At 62.2% G+C, this 18,609-nt stretch overlaps 2 protein-coding genes across 4 annotated transcripts in view; one reads left to right on the plus strand and one right to left on the minus strand.

Annotated features, from left to right (window-relative positions):
* Nucleotides 1-8,285, minus strand: part of ADAMTS13 (ADAM metallopeptidase with thrombospondin type 1 motif 13) — a 32,643-nt gene extending 24,358 nt beyond the window's left edge. For 2 of the 3 annotated variants that reach the window (XM_039858783.1, XM_039858781.1), the window contains exons 1-9: nt 8,065-8,284; nt 7,586-7,652; nt 6,155-6,435; nt 5,176-5,317; nt 4,065-4,240; nt 1,949-2,032; nt 1,540-1,664; nt 1,263-1,409; nt 73-213 (exon numbers count right to left, since the gene is read on the minus strand). In XM_039858783.1, coding sequence (XP_039714717.1) covers nt 73-213; nt 1,263-1,409; nt 1,540-1,664; nt 1,949-2,032; nt 4,065-4,240; nt 5,176-5,317; nt 6,155-6,435; nt 7,586-7,652; nt 8,065-8,157 — 1,256 coding nt within the window. In that variant the 5' untranslated portion in view covers nt 8,158-8,284. Of the gene's footprint in view, nt 1-72; nt 214-1,262; nt 1,410-1,539; nt 1,665-1,948; nt 2,033-4,064; nt 4,241-5,175; nt 5,318-6,154; nt 6,436-7,585; nt 7,653-8,064 lie in introns of all 3 variants that reach the window. The other variant, XM_039858782.1, reaches the window with a different exon arrangement.
* A 1,760-nt stretch (nt 8,286-10,045) lies between these two features.
* REXO4 (RNA exonuclease 4) lies at nt 10,046-18,479 on the plus strand. Its single transcript, XM_039858814.1, has 9 exons — nt 10,046-10,121; nt 10,274-10,519; nt 12,052-12,392; nt 13,517-13,654; nt 13,852-14,045; nt 15,239-15,327; nt 16,256-16,330; nt 16,798-16,872; nt 17,492-18,479. The coding sequence occupies exons 2-9, from the start codon at nt 10,301-10,303 to the stop codon at nt 17,603-17,605; spliced, it is 1,245 nt and encodes a 414-aa protein (XP_039714748.1). The 5' UTR covers nt 10,046-10,121; nt 10,274-10,300; the 3' UTR covers nt 17,606-18,479.
* The last annotated feature ends 130 nt before the right edge of the window (nt 18,480-18,609 follow it).

Genomic DNA, 18,609 nt, shown 5'->3' on the forward strand with positions numbered 1-18,609 from the left:
GGGTGGGTCCGGGGACGCGAAGTCTGCGCGCGCGCGCAAAGCGCAGGTGGGGGCGTGGGGGTGGGCGGCTACCTGAGCAGGTGCGACAGCTGCCGGCGGCTGCAGGCGGACCACGCGAGGCCCGCGCGGGCGGGCGCGGCGCCGTCGGCCCCCATCACGTGGCCGCTGGCCGGGCAGCCGCTGCCCGGCGCGCCGTCGTGCTCCAGGCCGAAGCTGCGCGGAGGTGGCGGCGCTGAGGCGGGGCCCCTCGCGACCCGCCAGCCAACCCTTTTCAGGCCCGAGCTTCCGGGGCGCCCCCGGGCCCGGGCCCGCCACCGGCTAACCCGGGAGCGAGTCGCGCGGCCGTCCAGCCTCAGGTCGCCGCCTGCGGTAGCGCTGGGCGGGCCTGGTGGCTGATAAACGTCAAGAGGTTTTAAAAACGTGCAAGCTAAAGGAATCCTTGGTGTTTTCAGGCTCCAGGGCCCCGGGGGGCGGGGTGCCCCATCAAGTGGAGATGCTGCGGGTCTGATGTCGGGGTACAGCCCCAGCCTGGGACACCCACGGAGATGGGGGGTGGGCAGAGGGGCCGACTCGCTGGGCAAGGAAGATAAAGAGACTCATTTTTCGCTTTAGGAATCAATTCCACTGCGAGTGGCTGTTACTTTCACGATTAAAAGATGAGGAATCTTAAAGAAAAGAACCGGCCTCAGGTTCATGAGAACAGGCGAGAATCGCCCTCAAGATATATGATATTCATAATGGAAAAAGCAGAAATCACCTAAAAATCCAACAATGTGGATCAAGTAAATAAATTATGGTGCATTCGAAAAATATTTTAAAAGACCTGGGAAAAATGGGAGAAATATATTGAGAAATATATTAAGAAAAAAGCAAATAACAAACCAATATACACTATAATTCCGATTTCGCCAGTAAAAAACTATGTATGTATATAAAGAAGACTAAAATTAAATACAAAACGTGAACAGATGTTATCTATAAGCGGTAGGATTTGGGATAATTTTTACAGCCTTTTTCTTGACCTGAATTTCTTACAAAACTTATTTTCTAATTGCTAACTTTATTTTGCTTGTTTTTTTTTTTTTGCGAGGGGCGGGGGGGAGTTTGCTTTAATCATTCAGTAATCAAGAAGTATCAGGTTTCCCAGCCCTTGCCGCCCACCCTCCTGGACCCATTGGGGTCAAGGTTGGGATCAAGGGCACAGGCTCTTTCCAGGTCAGCTCCTTGGCCCAAGCTTGGGGACATAAGGTAAGACCACATACCTGTGCCCAATCTCATGGGCGATGGTGACCCCCAGGTCGAAGCCAGTATCTTCAGTGATGACACAGCTCCAGGAGGAGGAGCAGACACCCCCCAGCTGGGTGACCCCCCGAACCTGCCGGTTACCGTCAGGCAGCTCCAGGTCAAACCTCGGGAAGAGAGAACAGACACCTGGGCGGCACTGAGGTGCCTGCCCGGCCTGGCCACCTGTGCAGAGAGCCGGAAAGGCCTCGGGAGCGGCGCCCGGGCAGGCTGGCCCGCCGTGGGGAGCTCCGCTACCTGGTGATGTAGAGGACCAGGTCGGCGTGCCCAGGATCCGTGTCGTTCTCGGGGTTGACTGTCTTGCTCCACTCACAGACGCTCAGCAGCGATGAGGTGATGTTGGCCGTGATGTCTGGAGCATCCTGAGGGACCGGGGACAGAGCCGGCATTCGCTGGATCCGCAAGGAGTGGGGTGCTGACCACGGCGGGTCCCCATCCTCCTAACCACTCTGCTACTGTCCCAGGTTACAGACGGGGCAACCGAGGCTCGGCAGGGCCGAGTGGCGGGCGGAGCTGGGATCGGGTCTGGGTCTGGCTGGCTAGAAGCCCTGCCGTCACCCCTGAGGCTCTGTGGCACTGCAGGAGGCGGACAGAGAGGACAGAGACCGGCTTTCCGGTGACTCTGGGCTTCCGGCTCGGCGCCTACCTCGGGCTGTGTCAGGATGATCATTTTCACCAGGTGCACTCGGAACTGAGCCCCCAGGGAAGGGTCCCGCAGCAGTTCTGACCCCTGTGGAAGGACGGGTGGGAAAGGTGGCATGGGTGGGCGTAGCCGGCCCCCTGCCGCTGCTGACATCTGGGGGCCCCCTTGGCGAGAGGATCTGGAGAGGATGCCCCTGCAGCATGGGGCGGGCGCCCAAAATGCTGGTCCTTGTGCTGAGAGCCAGCCGAGGAGACAGTCACGCTCCCCCTGCTCGTGGCTCAGGAAGGTCAACTGAAGGAAAAAAACCCCAAAGCCACGGGATGCGGGTAATTGTCATTAGTCTAGAACATTCCGCTCAAACACTGCTCCTCTCACAGCAGATTCCCCTGGCCTTTCTCTCTCCATTCACCTGCCTGAGACGTCTGGGGCCTCCCGCTCCGAGAGCCCTTTCCTGGGCACCCCAGTGAGGAGGGCCCCCCAGGCCCCCAGCTCTCTCCACACGTCTGTCAAGATGCCAGTCCTGGTGGCTGGTACTGTGGTTGCTTGTGCCGCATCAGCTCGTTCTCTCAATGAGACGTGGCTCCCCAGAGAGAGAGAACACGGCTACCACCGGCCCCAGCCGACCCGACTCTGACCCGGGCCCCGCCACTTCCTACCCGTGTGCTCGGGACGCAGTTAACGGACCTCGGAGCCTCAGTTTCCCCGTCTGTCGGACGGGGATAAAGCCTCCGTGGTCGTTGGAGGACCTAGGAACAATGCAGCTGGCGCACAGTGGGGCCACGATGACGACAGAGGCCATCGCCACGACCCTGCCATCTGGGCAGGAGCCACACCGGCCTCCACCACCCCGCGGGCCTTGGTCCTCGTAAAACATGGCAAATGACCTGAGTGAGCATGGGCTTAATGACCGAATTTCGGCGTATTAGAAGTGGGGAGACCCTCAAAGCTGGGAAATGATGGCCTGCAAGTGACTTAGGAGGAGAACTTTCCATGGCCTCCAGGGGAACCTCGGCAGGCTTCTTCCCGACCGGACCAAGTCTGCAAGGCAGAGAAGAACATGGGTGTGGCCCTGGGCCCCAGCCCCCCTTTCTGTGGGAGGTCCTGAGAACATGGGGACCGACAGGGGTCAAAGGGCCTGGGGCTCCTACACATGGAACTTTTCTTTTCGTCCAAAATATGTGGCATACCTGAGGCCGGGGCCAAGTGGTACTGAGTGCCTTACGTTCTAGGGGGTTTTCCGCCCTCCAGGGCCAACTTACTAAGGGGGCGGGGGGCGGCGCCAGCCCTGCCTCGGCCAGCACTTCTTCATGCCCCCTCCCCATCTCTGTGGCAGACGGGGTCGGGGAAGGGGCCTGGGGCGGTCAGCCATCGGCCGAGACCAAATTCCTAAATGTTCCTAAAATCTCTTTAGTCAGAATTTTAAAACTCGTCGGCGTCTGAGTCATGTAGGTGCCTCTGATCATGTCCACGTTCGTTGCCCTGTGGCTGGTGAAGGTGACCTCCGGTCGTGACCTCACGTGTGGCAGCCCAGAACGCACTCGCCTTTGTGTATGACCCATGCGTGTTCCCCAGCTGTTGGGTGTCGGGTTTCAGAGAGTCCGCGAGATGAAATCTGATCATCGAGTTGTGGAAACGCCTGTCTCTTGCTTTGCTGCCTCCGTGTCCCTGAGACAGTGGTTTGCGGGAGCCCTGCCTCCTGCCCCCACTTTTACCCATGAAGCCAAGTGGACAGGAAGCTGGCAGAGATGGGACCGAGGGGGGCCGATGCGGGACAGCCCCGCTGGTGGACGGGCAGTGCTGGCTGAGGTCCCCGTGGGTCGAATGGACCCTGGGGTCCCCCAGGGGGAAGGACTCAAACAAAAAGAGGCTGCAGGGTGCGCTAGAGAGCAGAGAGGGGACCCTGGACTTCACCTGCCTACGCTCCAGGTGAGGGAGGGAGAGGAGGGAGAAAAGAACAGACCACCCCTCTCTCCACCCCAGGGCCCCGAGCCCCAAGCGTGCCCCCAGCCTCAGATGTATACCCGAGTTCACACTACCAGATTAGCCAGCTCACTGACGCGCATCTCGGCCACAGGCCCCACGCGGGCCGCTGCGTCGAGGCGCCCCCGAGGGCACTCACCATGTTGAGGTTGGTGAGCACGTAGCGCTCCGTGTCCTCCTCGTGAGCCTGGTAGACGTCAGGGCCCACGGCCACCAGCAGCTCCAGGTGCAGGACGCTCCCCTCAGCATCATGCTTCCAGGGGCGAGGTGAAGGCCGGCCCGGCGAGGGAGGAGGCGGAGCTGACAGCGGACGTTCTAGAAGCAGGTGAACCCCGGGTTTAGCCGCCCGGCCGGCCGGCCTTCTCTATCACCCTGTGCTTCCAGCCTGGGGGAGTCGCTGGGCATGAATGCAGGGAAACGTGAGGATGCCGGCCTCCCGCACGGTGACAGCTGGGCGACTGGCCTGGCCTGTGTCTCTCCCACAGACCGTCCCCCAGCCCTCCTGGAGCCGGCCTCGTGGCACCCAAGGTTGCAGCATCCTTAGACGCCCATGAACAGATTTCGGTCCTCCTGTGCCCGCAGGGTCCCAAGCTCTCACACGTCCCCTTATGCTGTGACTGTGAGAACCGATGGCGGCTGGCCAGCTAGCAGGGCAGAGGCTGCCAGGTCTGGGGAAGACAACTTTCTCCAGACACTTTGTGTCACTCCACCCAAGGGCCTGGATCCCATCGGACTGGACATTTCAGGGCGTGGGAGAGCCAGGCGGCAAAGTGGGGCCTTGGAGGGAGCTGGCGTGGCTTCCATGTCCTGGTCATCCCAAAGCTGCTCGCTGGGCACACACGGGGAACAGGGTCACCCGGGATGGCAAGTAAAGCCCAAGACGGCACCCTGCTTGCACCTGGACGCGGCCTGAGCTGTGCAGAGGCGGCTGCAATCCTGGCCTTGCCGGAGCCACCCAGCGTCCTCGGGCCTCTGGGAAATGCCAGCATGTCCCAGAGCCGCGAGAGGGCGAGGAAGGACGCACACCTGTGAGCGTGCTTTGTACACGGCGAGGGGCTCTCCATCCAGCAAGCCGACAGCACGGGGCATGGCAGGTGGCCACGCGTCCCTGGGCTGCCCCATGAGCTGGGGACCCCTCGCATCCTGCTCCGCAGCGACTGGCCTCTCTGTCACAGCCCTGCCCCCCAGCATCAGAGAGCTGGTCCCTACCCAGAACTGGGCTCCCCGCTCTCCCTCTCCCAGAGCTGTACCTTGGGAGTCCCCCGGGACCGTGGCGGCACGCCTGTGGATCAGGTGGGGCTGGCCACTGCCCCCGTGAGGCGCCCGTTCCCGATGCTGCCTCCTCAGCGGCTGGATGTACAGCCTGTCGGCACCCACCACGACGTCGCCCTCCTGGAGGAGAGAGCAGGCTGGGGCACACAGCCCGCCTTGCAGGGGACCCCTTGGGCCATCACAGCGCTCCCCGAGAGCCCCTCCCGAAGTCCAGGGTCCAAGGACCCATCTTTGCGGGCTCGAGAGGGGCCCACACCCTCCTGGAGCCGCACGCACTGCCTACCACCTGCCGCCGGCCCCACTGCCCACACTCCGTCCCCTCCCGTGCCCACGGCCTTCAGGCCTCAGTCTGCAGGGAGGGCCTGGCAAAGACCCTGGTGGGGTCCCAGTGCACAGGAATCGAAGGGTCTCGGGGGACTAGTTAGGCCTGTGCTAATGAACAGCACTGCAAGTCACCATAGGGACCCTGAGTGGCATCTGTCTCAGCCCAAGCTGGGCCACCCAGCCGAGGGATTGGCATGATATAAACGGCTCCGGCTTGTTGAGTGACGCATTGTGACAAACTCCGCATGGACACTTGTCACCAGTCAAGTGCTGGTGCTGTCTTCACCGTGTCTCAACTGAACACGCTGAGCCCCAGCCGAGCGACGGCCAGGGGCGTCTGTACTAAGTGGCAGAGCTGGAAGCTGAACTCGGGGCTCAGACCGCAGAGCCCTGGCTCTCTCCAGTCCCTGGCCCCCAGGCTTGTACTCGGCTCTGCCACCTGCTAGCCGGGTGGCTGGGGAAACTCGCTGGCTTTTCCGAGCCTCCGTGGGGTCTAAGGCTGGGCAAAGGTCTAGCGTGGCATCATCGTCATGCATTGGGCAGTGTGGGGCGGCTCGGAGCATATCTGCGCCCTGGCCCCAGCAGCCACACCCTCGGCACAACGTGTCCAACACCTGGGGGGCTCCCACTCACCAAGTGGCCGGAGCAGTAGGTGACCCGGGCTGCCGTGCCCGGGGGCAGCAGGACGCGGCCTCCTGTGAAGCAGCGGGTCGGGGGGCCCCTCAGCTCCCGGAGGGAGGCGTTCACCACACGCTCGCTGGTGTAGGAGGCAGTGAGCAGGCCCAGCTCCGGCCGGAAGGAGAAGGTGAAGAGCCGACCCCGGGCACGAAGGGAGCAGCGGGGGGCCCCGCAGGGCGGCCCCCCGAGTCTGTCCTCGCAGACGCAGGTGAGCGGGGCCACGTCGAATCGGGGCACTGCAGGAGACAGGGGCCACCTCACTCACCCCAACTGGGCCCTCGCGTGGGGAGGGGCCGGAAGCTGTTCCCTTCGGTGAGAATTCGTGGGGAGGAGCCCAGGCCTGGCGCCCAGCACCCTGGGGTGGAGTCCAGCTCCTTCCGGCTCCTGGGGTGGTGGACAGCAAGTGGCCTCACCAGCGTGGGCCTCACCGGGGGGCTGCCCGTGCTGGCCCACTGGCCTCGCCTCGGAGCACGTGTTTCTTGAGTGAAGCCATGAACCCCGACGGGCAGAGCGGGTACAAGTGGCTTCTGTGGCCTCTTCTGAACAGCAGGAGCCCGAGGGCGGCCTGACTGTCCTTTTCCACCCACGTCCCTCACGCTGACGTAGCCAGAGGGCTTGGGGACCCCAGGCAATGGTCTCCTAGCCTTCCAGAGGGGCAGAGCCGGAGGGGCCCGGAGTAAGAGTTATACAAGTTTTCGGCCCCCACACTTCACAGTCAGCCCCAGTGGGCCTTCAGCTGGCCCTGCCCCCCATCCCGGCCCTCCAGTACGTCCCCCCGCCCTCCAGCAGGAACCCCAACCCGGCACGGCCCCAGGCACTGGTCAGTGTGCATCCGATCCAGACCACGGAGGAGTCAGTTACAAGTTCTCTCCGCCCTAGAAGTGTCCCCCAGCCCACCCTGCCTCTACTCCCCACCAGCCTTTTAATCAAGGTCACCAATGGCCCTACTCAGAAAGGGTGTGGGGACCCCAGAGAAGTCCACGGAACTGTCCTTGAGCGACAGGGAAAAGGCTTTCGCTGGAGCTGGGCCCAGTGCCTATCTCGCTTCTCACAGAAGGGATAAATATTTACATCCGTGGCCAGAACCCAGGAGGCTCCTAGAAGTCACTTAGCCCAAGGGAGGCCCAGGGCGGAAGGGGCCCACCAGCCAATTAGTGACAGTTCCCTCGAGATACTGAGCAGAATCCCGGGGTCAGAGCCCGGCTCGGTCCAGAACACCCAGATCAATTTTTATCAACTTCGCAGGAAGTAACAAAGTTAATGAACAGGGGTGACATCCATCCTGACCTCGTCCCAGCAGAGCCACCAAAATCCCAGGCCCCTGATTCCATGGTGAGATAAAACGCAGAGAAACCCCTCTTGCCAGGAAGAGGCGAGGACAAGTACCTCCCAAGGTAGCATCAGGGCCAAAGTAAGAAGTCACTTCCTCGGGCTCCAAAGCCTGAAGAAATCGCTGTGGGAGAGAGAGGGCAAGTGAGGAGAGGAGAGGCTGGAAGGGGGGCTGGAAGCGGGGCTGGGGCTGGAAGGGGCTGGAAGGGGCTGGAAGGGGGCTGGAAGCGGGGCTGGAAGGGGGGCTGGAAGGCGGCAGGGCAAGACAGGAAACCCGCCGCCAGGATGGGGAGGCGAAGAGCCAGGCACACATGTCTGCCCTTCAACCAGGTGGGCCGACGGCATCGAGAAGCCTGTTCCTTCCTCTGAGCACACATCCTCCTCTGAAACCCCGAGCTCAAATCCCTGCGCCCAGTGCAAACGCCAAAGCCAAAAAAAACCACCCCCACTCTGCCTCAAGGGCTGTTTGGCAGCCCCGTCTCCCCAGGGACTCGCTTCAGCACCCAGAAGAGCCCGGCTCCTGCAGATTCGCCCACCTGTTGGACATCGGGGAGTCCCCAGCAGCCGAGAAGGAAAGCAGAAGTGAGAATTCCCCACACGCATCTCCCCCGAGGGTGAAGCGCGCTCATCCTCAGCTGGCCCAGGGAGCGCCACAGTGACTGTGAGTCTGGGTGTGGAATGTGACAGACCCCCGCTGGGCGGGGCCAGCAGGCTGTTTCCTCTGGGGAGTTCCCTCCCAGGACAGGGGCTGTGGGGGTGGGCCGCCAGCAGGCTCCTGCTGCTGCAAGCTGGGCCTTGCCCTGGGCTGGTCCTAGGGTTCAGAGCACCCCACCTGGCCCTGCCCCTGGGGTGGGGCTGGGCTAAGCCGCCAGGTCCGAAGGAGGGAGCACCGGCCCAGGGCTCTGCAGCCGTGGACTCGTTCGGGGTGCCATGGTGGCAGGATAGCTCCCTCCTGGCTAATGAGGGTCTGCACCAAAGGCAGCAGCGTTCAGGCCTCCGGCAGCCCACGCTCCTTCTTTTCCATGATCTGTCTTGCTGTCCTGTCCTCGTTCCGGGAAGCCCCCTACCGGTCCATTCTGGGCCAACTCGCTTTCCTTTCTCAGGCGTCAGATCTGCACGGCAGTCTGAGGCTTCCCTACCTGTCCCGCATTCCGCCCCAACTCACGGGGTGATTGCTTCCTGGAGACCCAAACGGACGCATGGCCCTCGTCCAGGCAGCATCGCCGCTGGCCGGCACACCTGTGATGGGCTCCTGACTGGTCTCTGCTTTCTCTCACTCCTGTCCCATCTCATCTCTCACGCAGAGCGGCAGTGACCTTTCGAACACTTCGGTCGTAGAGCATCACTCCCCGGCTTTAAAACAATCGATGGCTTCCCTCTCCCCTTAGAACAAAGCGTCCAAACTCTTTCCGGCAGATTCTGGGGCTCTATAATCCTTGACTGGGCACCGGCCCGCCCTCTGCCTGCATCTCCAACCGTGCCCCTTGCTTCCAGAGCTTGAGTTATGCCAGCCTTCTTTCTGCTCCTCAAATATGTCACGTTTCACTGGTCCTTCCGACCCCTGGTCTTCACTTGCAAGTTTCAACTCAGATGTCACCTGCCCAAAGAGGCCTTCCGTCGGGACCCCATCTAAGTGGCCCTCCAGGGAGGGTTGACATATTTAGAAAATAAAAATCAGAACACCCAGTTAAAGTTGATTTTCAGATAAACGACATACATATTTTTAGTATATTGCAACCACCGCATGGAATGTATTTGTACTAGAACTGGTTCTTTATCTGAAATTCCTATTTCTCTGGGCCTCCCGAAATTCGTTTGGTAACCTTACCCCCGTCAGTCTCACAGAAGCACCCCCATCCCCGCCAGTCACACAAGCACACCCCAGGATTCAGATGGAAGCTTTAGGGAAGTGGAGGCCCCATCTGTGTTGTGTACCAGGGTATAGTCAGGGCCGGGTATGGAGTGCTAGCGATTTATTACTGTTGTTACATAAACGTATAACAATCGTTTACAAGGCTCTGTGCTATTGTCGAGTACGGCTGAAATGCCTCCGCAGCCCCGTGGCTCTGGTAAACCAGGTCGCGCGACCTGCGGTCCTACTTCCCGCTCCTGGGCCTCAGTTTCCCCACGCCGGAAGGGAGACGCCGGGTGAGGCTGCGCCGGGCGAGAGAGGCGGGGACCCCAGCTCCGCCCCGGCGCCCCAGTCTGGCCGTGCAGCGCCCCCTTGCGGCCGCCCGCGCCCCGGCGCTCTGCCGGCCCAGCGCGGTGCCACACCGACAGCGGCCCCCCAGCTCCCTTCCGGCGCCTGCGTTTCTCATCCCCATCCCGGGTCTGGGCGACATCCCGGGTTTCCCCTAACCCCACCCTGGGTCGCCGAACCAGGACGCCGCGCGCTGGGGTGGCGGCCCTTTTCCCGTGCGGGCGAGGAACCCGGCCTCGCCCCCGGCGGCGCGGAACTGGAGGCGAAGGCCCGGTTTCCCGCCGGTCGGGGAGAGACGAGTACTTCCGGGGGTGGGGCGCACGTGTCGCGGCCGGCGCGGGGTCGCTTCCGGCGTGGCTTTCACGGTCGGGAAGGCAGGTCTTCCTCCCGCTGGTGAGTCGGGGGTCGGCGCGGGCCCGAGCGCGGCTGTCACAGCCCGGAGCGGGGGGCGACGCGCCTCGGATGGGCGCAGGGGCCTGGCTCGGGGAGGGCGGGGGGCCGCGGTCGCCGCCGGCCTCGGCGTGGACGCCACGCTCTGCCGTCAGGCGCTGGGGACCCTGGATGGGGCCGGGATGGTGAAGGCGCCGACCCCCAAGCGCGCCCCGGGCGACCCCGCGGCTCCTCCAGGGCTCGTCGGGAAGTTAACGCAGAAGAAGAAAAGGAAGAAAAGATTCTGGCCAAATAAAGCGCGAGAAGTAAGCGAGAAACCGGCAAGCGACCCCAAGGTTGTCGTGGTGCGACCTCCAAAGGCACCGGAAGACTTTTCCCAAAACTGGAAGGCGCTGCAGGAGGTAAGACGAGAGGGGGGGGTCCCCGCGATCCGCGCCGCTCATTTCTGGCGGTCGCCGCGGTTCGGAGTCAGGAGGAAGACTCGTGGGGCCCGAGGAGCGAGCCTGGGAGGGAGGCAGCGAGCTCATGCGCGGCCCCAGAGCAGGAAGCCGAGGCAGAGGGTCCCAGCGAACGCAGGGCTTTTAAGAAGGTAACAGTTGAGGACAGCGGCCCTGGTTACCCAGGTCTTTAAGTGGGCAGACAGACCCTGCCCTGTTGTCTAGTACACGGTCTTATCTAACCCCGATGCCAACAATGTGCGGTAGACCCCTTTATCATCCTCATTTTATAGATGAGAAAATGGGTCCAGAAAGGTTAAATAAATGTTCCAGGATCGCAGCCCGATGGACACAACCTAGAAGTCTGACGCTAGGATCCCTGCTCTCGACACAACATTGTACCTGCTCCCTTTCTCAGCGCCCGTGGGCGGTATTTACATAGAGGGTTCTCAGGGCGACGCCGGTCCATGTGCCTCAGTCATGAATTCTCCTGCTCTCCCCTGGAGTTAGCTGCTATTATTGCTGCTTTCTAAATGGGGAAATTGAGGCAGAGAGCTTAGGAACTTGGCCCAAGGTCACACGGCTAGTAAATGGCAGGCTGGGGTACAGTCACACGTTCGAGCGTGAGCGAGTGCTCTTAGCTACTACTGACCTTCAGGGTTTCTTCCAGTTTTCTGGAGCCTGTTCCGGAGCCCCGGGGTGAGCGAGAGAGCGCAGAGGAGAGCTGCTGGAGCCTCTTCACACGCCCCGTTGATAGCTCAGGGTGGGAGACTTCGTGATTCTTCTGTCTGGACAAATGGGACCGATGCAGTTCCCATAGGCAACCCAGGGCTCCGTCTGCCTTCTTGAGCTGTATCTCTGCCTCTTCCTCTCAAGAAAGGGAAACAAAATGGAATGGAAGGAGTGTGTATTGAAAGACCATGAGTTTTTTCTAGTTCATACAAGATAGTAGATGCTCGTTCTTTAACTATTGTGGGAACAGGTCAGCGGGACCCCACCTCATCACCTCTCGGCTGGTTGCCACGTGCCGGGGCCTTAGCTGTAGTTTAGGTGTGCCGAGCTGGGGGCTTGGGCCCGAGGAGGAGGTTTGGGGCTGGGAGACCTCAGAGCCCTCTGTGCGTGAAGGCCGTGAGGAAGTGGCTGTAAACGAACTCTGAGCAGGCGACTTAGCCTCCCCGCGGCTCAGAGCGAAGTAGTCTCTGCAGTCACTCGGCGGGTACTCAGGGTGTAGACTGTGAGCCTGAAACTTTGTAGGAATGAGAAAGCGGGTGTCCAATTGCGCATTGTAATGGTACAGGCAAAATCAGTTCACAAGTAAGTGACTTAGAGATGAGAATGGAGAAGGACTTTTTCCAAACCTTTGGGAAATGAATTTCGGTGATGCCGATAGAAAGTATGTGTAGATGTAGTCAACGCGTGTTTATCTACACGCACACGTAAGTTTTTCCTGTGCAATTTCCAAATCGTGTCATGTATTTTATTTGGGGTCCCCTTAGCTGCTGAAACAAAAATCGCAGGCCCTGGAAACGCCAGCTGTTACCTCTCAGGATTCCAAGCAGCAGCCCGAAATCATCCAGCGGAACAGAAAGGCAAAGCGAGTTGAGATGGGGACAGGAAAGACAGCCCGACAGGCCACGGGGGGCTCTGTTCCTCCGGGATCGCTGACGAACAGGAAGGTGCCGGCACCGCCCACAAAGGCCAAAGGAGCAGAGAGCAACGAGAAAGGAACCAAGAAAAGGACAAATGGTGACATTTATCCAAAACGAGGGGACCTCAAACATAAGAAGCGGAAAGCTAAGGAGGTGGCTGCAGCCTTGGCTCCAGCCCCGCCCACCGAGTGAGTACTGGCGGTCTCTGCCCGAGGATCGGCTGCGGTGACGGGCACGGCCTCCGCCACCCCGCGCTGCAGCCGGCCTCAGTCCTCGTCACTGAGAACAAAGTCACAGCGGCTTAAGGCCTGTCTTCTTAAGGAGGTCGAGGCTGGTGGCCCTTCCTCGTCACCCTTTCCCGATGCTGTTGGTTTTCTCGTTATCTCTTTCCCCTGGAGAGTAGGCACAGTGAGGCCAGGGCCTGCCCGTAGCCGCTGCATCCCTGGGGCCGGAGCAGAGCTGGGCACTTGGGAGTCCCCAGTAAAGACTGGCGGAATGACAGATGCCAAAGCCAGAGAGACCCGGGTTTGAAGATGATTCCTGCATCTTGCCAGTTAGTGGGTTCGGGGCAAGTCCTTGATGTCCCCTGAGCCTCGCTCTGGTCCTCTGTGGTGTTGGGGGCGGGGTCTGTGAGGTGCAAGGTGCTGACTCAGCACCTGGTGGTTACTCAACAAACGCTGTGATGGTCGCTGACAAGGGGAGGACCGGGGCTCAGCGGCTGCCTCTGCGAGGCTCAGATGGAGGCAGCGTGTGTGTAAGTCCGGCCGGCTGCGTGTGGCCTGGGTGTCAGGGCAGTTGCTGGGGGCCGTGGGGAAGAACAGTTTGGTGTGCGTGCCCGCCTTGTGTCACTGTGGCCGGGCACACTCTGGGGACAGAGCAGTCACCACGGGCCCCTCGCTCTCGAGTAGGGGAGGCAGATGACGAGCTGACACTATTTCAGTAACTCCGTCAGCGTGGTCAGGGTGACGGTGAGGGGGCAGCTGTGGGAGCAAACGGCCAGAGGGGCGGGTCCCCCGGCGGGGTCGGGAGGAGGTCGCTGAGGGAAGGACATTGCAGCCGATCCCGCGGGACAGACGCCCACGTCCCCACAGGGGCGTCGGGGGGGACCGAGCGCCAGTGGCCAGCGCGCGTCGGGGCTTCGGCTTCCGTTTCCCAGCCCGCGTGTTCGCCGCTGTCTCTCAGATGTTTGACGGTGAACGTTTTCTAATTAAAAAGCAAAGACACGAGAGGAGAGTGTGAGGGTCGAAATCGCGGGGGCAGCTGGGGGGCCCTGCTCGCCGCACAGTCAGCCTGCGCCCCCCCTGCCTTTCAGAGGAGACATCTGGTTTGATGACGTGGACCCGGCGGACATCGAAGCGGCCATAGGCCCAGAGGCGGCCGCCGTAGCGAGGAGGCAGCTGGGCGGCCGTGAGCGCAGCGTCGCGCTGGCGAAGGAGCAGGCCTTCGGCGGGTACGCGGGCTGCGCCTTCGTGGGCGGGGGGCTTCGGGGGGCTCCCCCGCTCTCCAGGAGACCAGGCGGGCACCTGCCAGGGTCCCTGTGACCGCTTAGAGCTTGTCACCCTGCGCGGCACGGGGAACGGGCGGAGAGCCGGTGCCGATCCCTGGGCCCCTCGGCGCTGACGAAACGAGCCTCTGGTTCCCCTTCAGCCTGACGAGAGCCTTAGCCATGGACTGCGAGATGGTGGGCGTGGGCCCCGCGGGGGAGGACAGCATCGCCGCCCGCGTGTCCATCGTCAACCAGTTTGGGAAGTGTGTCTATGACAAGTACGTCAAGCCGACCCAGCAGGTGACCGACTACAGGACAGCGGTCAGCGGGATCCGGCCAGAGCACCTCAAGCAGGGTGGGTCCTGCACCGCTGGGGACTGAGGGAGAAGCGGGAGGGGACTCGTCCCCCCTCTGTGCCCTGTTCCCTTCGTTCCCTGACCTGGAGCGTAGACCGCGGTGGGTCCTGGCCGGCTGGCCTCCCCCGGGGCGATGGCTCCCAGGCGGCTCTCACGCCCGTTCCAGCTTCGCCTCAGTGCCTTTGAGCCACGTGACCCGAAGACCCGGACACTGGCCCCGAATGGCTTTGTGTCACTTGGCAGCAGGGACTGAGATGGAGTGTGTTTGAGGACCAGGAAGGAGGCGAGTGGGGGGCAGGGGCCAGGTCGTAGGATCTCGATCTTTGTGACGACTTTGGGAAGCCGTGGGGTGGCGGTGAACAGTGAGAGGCCTGGTCCGTCCCAGGTTCTGGCAGGTCCCGCTGGCCGCGGCTTTCAGAGTAGACTCCAGGGCCAGGAGGGCGACATCAGGGAGATGAGGCATGAGCTGTTGGTGGCCTGGTCAGGGAGGTGGCAAGACGTGGCCCAGCTCCAGATGCACCCGGCGGGCTGAGTCTGTGGGGTTTGCCGAAGGACGGGCTGTGTGTCTTGGGGACGGGCGGAGGGCATCGGTGGCTCGCAGCTGAGGGCCGGAGAGGTCTCGAAACCCCAGGGGTCGAGGCTGCTTCATCTTCCTGCGGCCCGCACGGTCCACCCCGCACCGCCGAGGGTCTCTGCACACACGGAACGAGGCCCAGGCGCTCCTCCGAGTCCCAGCCCGCCAGCCCCTCGGTTCTAGGCCCTAGCTGTCCCGCTTGGGCAGAGTCATGGGGTGCCAACGTGGTCGCTGCAGCCCTTCCTTTTGAGGTGGGGGGCCGTCCCCAAGGGGTCACTGTGAGAAAGCCCGGGCCAAGCCACGCTTCTCCGTCTGTGGTGAAGGGCCGGTCTCGTCCCGTGTCCGCTGCAGAGACACAGGCACCAGCCCTGCCCTCGAGGTGGAGTCAGTGGCCCTGGGCGCCTCCGCCCGCCCCCGGGGCAGGGACCACCCGAGTAGGTGTGGAGCTCCGGCCTGTCCTCTAGAAGTGGCACTTGGTGGGGGCCCTCGTCCCTAGTGGCGGGTAGGCGGGCCGGCTTTGTGGGTCCCGCTCTGAGGTATGACCGGAGGCCGGGGCGGGGTGGCCTCCCGTCCCTGATGTGCGCGTCACTGAAAACCGCTCCCTCGGGTCAATTTCAGGGGAGGAATTTGAAGTCGTCCAGAAGGAAGTGGCAGAGATGCTGAGGGGCCGGATTCTCGTGGGACATGCGCTGCACAACGACCTGAAGGTGTGGCCCCTCGCGCCCGCCGCCCATGCCCCGCGTCTGCCTGCGCCTCGCAGTGGCTTTTCTGTCTTTGAGTGCGCCGGATGTCAGGGACACCCGAGAACGGGATCAGATGCCACCTACTGAGTTCTTACTGTGTCCTGGGAGCAACGCCAGGCACTTCCCAGAATAGAGACCCTCATTCACCCCTCTCTGGGAGGTGTCTGGCTGTCGCTCGGGTTTGTAGGCTCTGTGAGTTGAGTGCCCTGTGGCAGGCCGCGAGCCGGACCCGCTGCAGGTCCCATGGCGACAGCCTGGCCGCTGCCCAGTCACCTCCTGCACAGCCACTGGGCGCCCAGCGCTCCGCCCGGCCCCCCACAGCTCGAGGGGCCACAGTGGTGTGCGGAGGTCTGCAGGTGGGCAGAGAGGACCCGCATGTCCTGGGGGACCCGCGGGGCGGGGGGCGGGGTGGGGAGACTGTCCGCACCGTGGAGCCCTCAGGTGTTTCAGGCGTGGCTCCGCCCCTGTGTCCCAAGCCTTCTGACCTCAGTGGCCGCTACTCTCCTGGAGCCTCCCCTCCCCCCAGGCTGTGGCTGAGCTGTTAAAGCCTGTCCCCGCCCGCCCATAGCTCAGGGACCAGCTGCTGGTTAAGCAGTGAAGGTTGGTTCCCCCCCCCACACACACCAGTTTCAAGGTTTTATTTTTTTTTGAATGGTTCTCACTATGGGGCATCATCTTGGCTCGGTGTGATGTGAGAATTTTCTTTCAGAAGTTCTGATTGATATCAGTTCCCTTTTTTTGGGAGGGAGGGAGGGAGAGAGAGAGAGAGAGAGAGAGAGTGTGTGTGTGTGTGTGTGTTTTGTATACTTAAATTCCTTGTGAGAGCTCATTCAAAAAGAAGTTGCAGCTACAAACGAAAAATGCCAATGACCGTCACTGTCTTTTCTTCTAGGTCCTGTTTCTGGATCACCCAAAAAAGAAGATTCGGGACACACAGAAATACAAACCTTTCAAGAGTCAAGTGAAGGTACGTGATAAGCAGGCGCCCCTGCCTTGTTCCGCTTTGCTCATCCACGTGGCTGCTCCGGTCCCTGGTGACCAACTCACGGCCCACAGGTGTTTCGTTCTGGTTTCGGCTTTCTGTTTAACCCTCGTAACTAAGAGAAATCTTAGAAGGGAAAGTAGCGGGCAGGTTTTTCCGCCTCTGAACTCTGACCAGACCACCGATCACTGGTACGAAGCCGTGTCTGCCCTGAACGGTGCCGAGGGCAGGGCCTCCTGGGAGCCGAGCGGGAGGGCCCGGGGCGGGAGGGTGGAGGTGGCAGGCGCCTCCCTGGCCCTCCTCTCTGGACCACGGGGCTGTCGCCGGCCCTCAGTGCGACCTCACTGGACCTTCGCTTCCAGTGAAGGTCTCTGGGGTTGGGGGCTGCGTTGGGGGCAGCACCTGCCGAGGCCCCCGCCCCAGCGCACCGTGTGCCATGGTCTCCCTGGCAGAGCGGGAGGCCGTCTCTGAAGCTGCTGGCAGAGCGAATCCTGGGGGTCAGCGTGCAGCAGGCAGAGCACTGTTCGGTGAGTGTCCTGGGGGAGCAGTCTTTGGGATTGGGGGCCGTCCCTGGCCTGGCAACAGACACGGTGGGGCCTGGGTGACTTCTCTTTTGGGAGATCCACAGAAACCGGCGTGGCACAGCAGGCGGACAGAGTGATAAATTCTCAGTGTTTAATTAACACGACACTGAGCCGCGTCGTAACTGCTAGGAGAAAAAATCCGCAGTCTAGACTGGGGGCCCTTCAGGACTACGCGCGGCCCCGGCCAGCTGGCCCCCTCGGCCCTCCGGGGCAGGCCCGGTGACGCTGCTGAGGAGTGCGGGCGCCTGGGACCCAGCCCCCCGTGCTCCCGCCATCGCCCCGTGCCCTGGTGTCAGGCTCCGAGCCCCCCCTCCCTGCCTGGCTAACGTCTGCTGCGGTGTGAGGCGCTCGCGGGGAGCACGGTTGTCCCTTCCCTCCTCTGGGCTCCGGCGAGTGGGGCGCCCGCGTCCCAGGAGTGCGGCGAGGGTCACGTCACTGTCCTGCCCGGTTCCCTCTGCCATTCGCCCAGTGTCCTGTGCTCAGGCGGGAACTGTGCGACTGGCTGGCACGTGGCCATGCTCGTCACCTGCTGGGGCAGTCACAGGGTGTTCGTGTCACCTAGATCCAGGACGCCCAGGCAGCAATGAGACTCTACGTCACAGTGAAGAAGGAGTGGGAGCGCATGGCCCGGGACAGACACCCGGCCACCGCCGCAGACCGCAGCGACCAGGCGTAGCAGGAACCCTGCCGCTGGTGCTGCCCCCCAACCTCGTGACAGCTGTGAGGAAGTCACGGGACAGATGTGGTCTCCCCCGAGTGGCAACAAGACCGTGGCAGCCGGGGCACGGGGCACGCGTGCTGCTGAGAACTCCTTTCCTCTCGTCTCTGACCTGAGACCTCGCCTCACTGCCGGGGCAGCGGGCGCACGGGCCAGGCTGTCGCTGGGGGCTCAGGGGCCTTTGTCCTGGGCTCGCCAGGCGGTGGGCGGTGGGGACTGATGTGGGAGCGCCTCGGACTCTGCACTTGGCCAAGCCCCAGCGTCAGGACGGGAGTGGAGGCTGTGCCTGCCCTGTGCCCTCACCGCCCGCGTGGTGGCCGGCTTCGCTGGGGGCTCTCCCCTGGGTCTTCGGCACCCTCCAGCGAGGAGCCCCTTTCCCGCCATGGCCGTGGACGGTGTAAAGAACTCAGCCAGACTCCAGGCGCCCAGCCCTGTGTCTGCTCCATCGAGCCATCGAGGACCTCAGACTTAGAGATTTTCTGACAGCAGGGGTCCTTGCTCTCCCCAACCCTCTGCTGCCCGCCAAGTTCACACTCAAGGTCAGAGCCCACAGTGCGGCCATGTCAGGCTCAGGTTTCCCCCAGGCATGGCGATGACAGTTATTTCCGAAGGTGGTGCCTCTCCCCGGCTAGGACGGGCGTGCTGGCCTGGTGGTTTGAGCTGGAAAAGTGTGGGTTCCCGTGGGCGGCCTGGCCTGTGGGTGTGAGATCTCCGATAATGGGAGTGGGGTACGTGAAGCCCGGGGCTCTCCTACGCCTCCTGACGGGGACACACAGGTCCAAACCCCCTGAGGAAGTTTCTGAACATAAATGAGGTTTTTATTTGAGAAGGAGCTGGTGGGGGTCCAGTTTCTTGTTCAAAATGGTCTGGAAGAACCACTGTCAGATGCTGCCACCTGACCCAACTGGGGTGAGGTGTGTGTCAAGATCGTAGAGTCCAGCACCATCGTAGAATCAGCCATA

The sequence above is a fragment of the Pteropus medius genome, unplaced genomic scaffold, assembly GCF_902729225.1.
Source record: "Pteropus medius unplaced genomic scaffold, Ma_sr-lr_union100, whole genome shotgun sequence".
NCBI classification, from domain to species: Eukaryota; Metazoa; Chordata; class Mammalia; order Chiroptera; family Pteropodidae; genus Pteropus; species Pteropus medius.

Excerpts from the sequence above, each read along its gene's own strand:
- REXO4 (XM_039858814.1), top strand. The coding sequence starts at position 10,301 with ATGGTGAAGGCGCCGACCCCCAAGCGCGCCCCGGGCGACCCCGCGGCT. Across the intron at positions 12,393-13,516 it reads GCTCCAGCCCCGCCCACCGA|AGGAGACATCTGGTTTGATG; the intron begins GTGAGTACTGGC and ends CCTGCCTTTCAG. Across the intron at positions 16,331-16,797 it reads CTTTCAAGAGTCAAGTGAAG|AGCGGGAGGCCGTCTCTGAA; the intron begins GTACGTGATAAG and ends TCTCCCTGGCAG.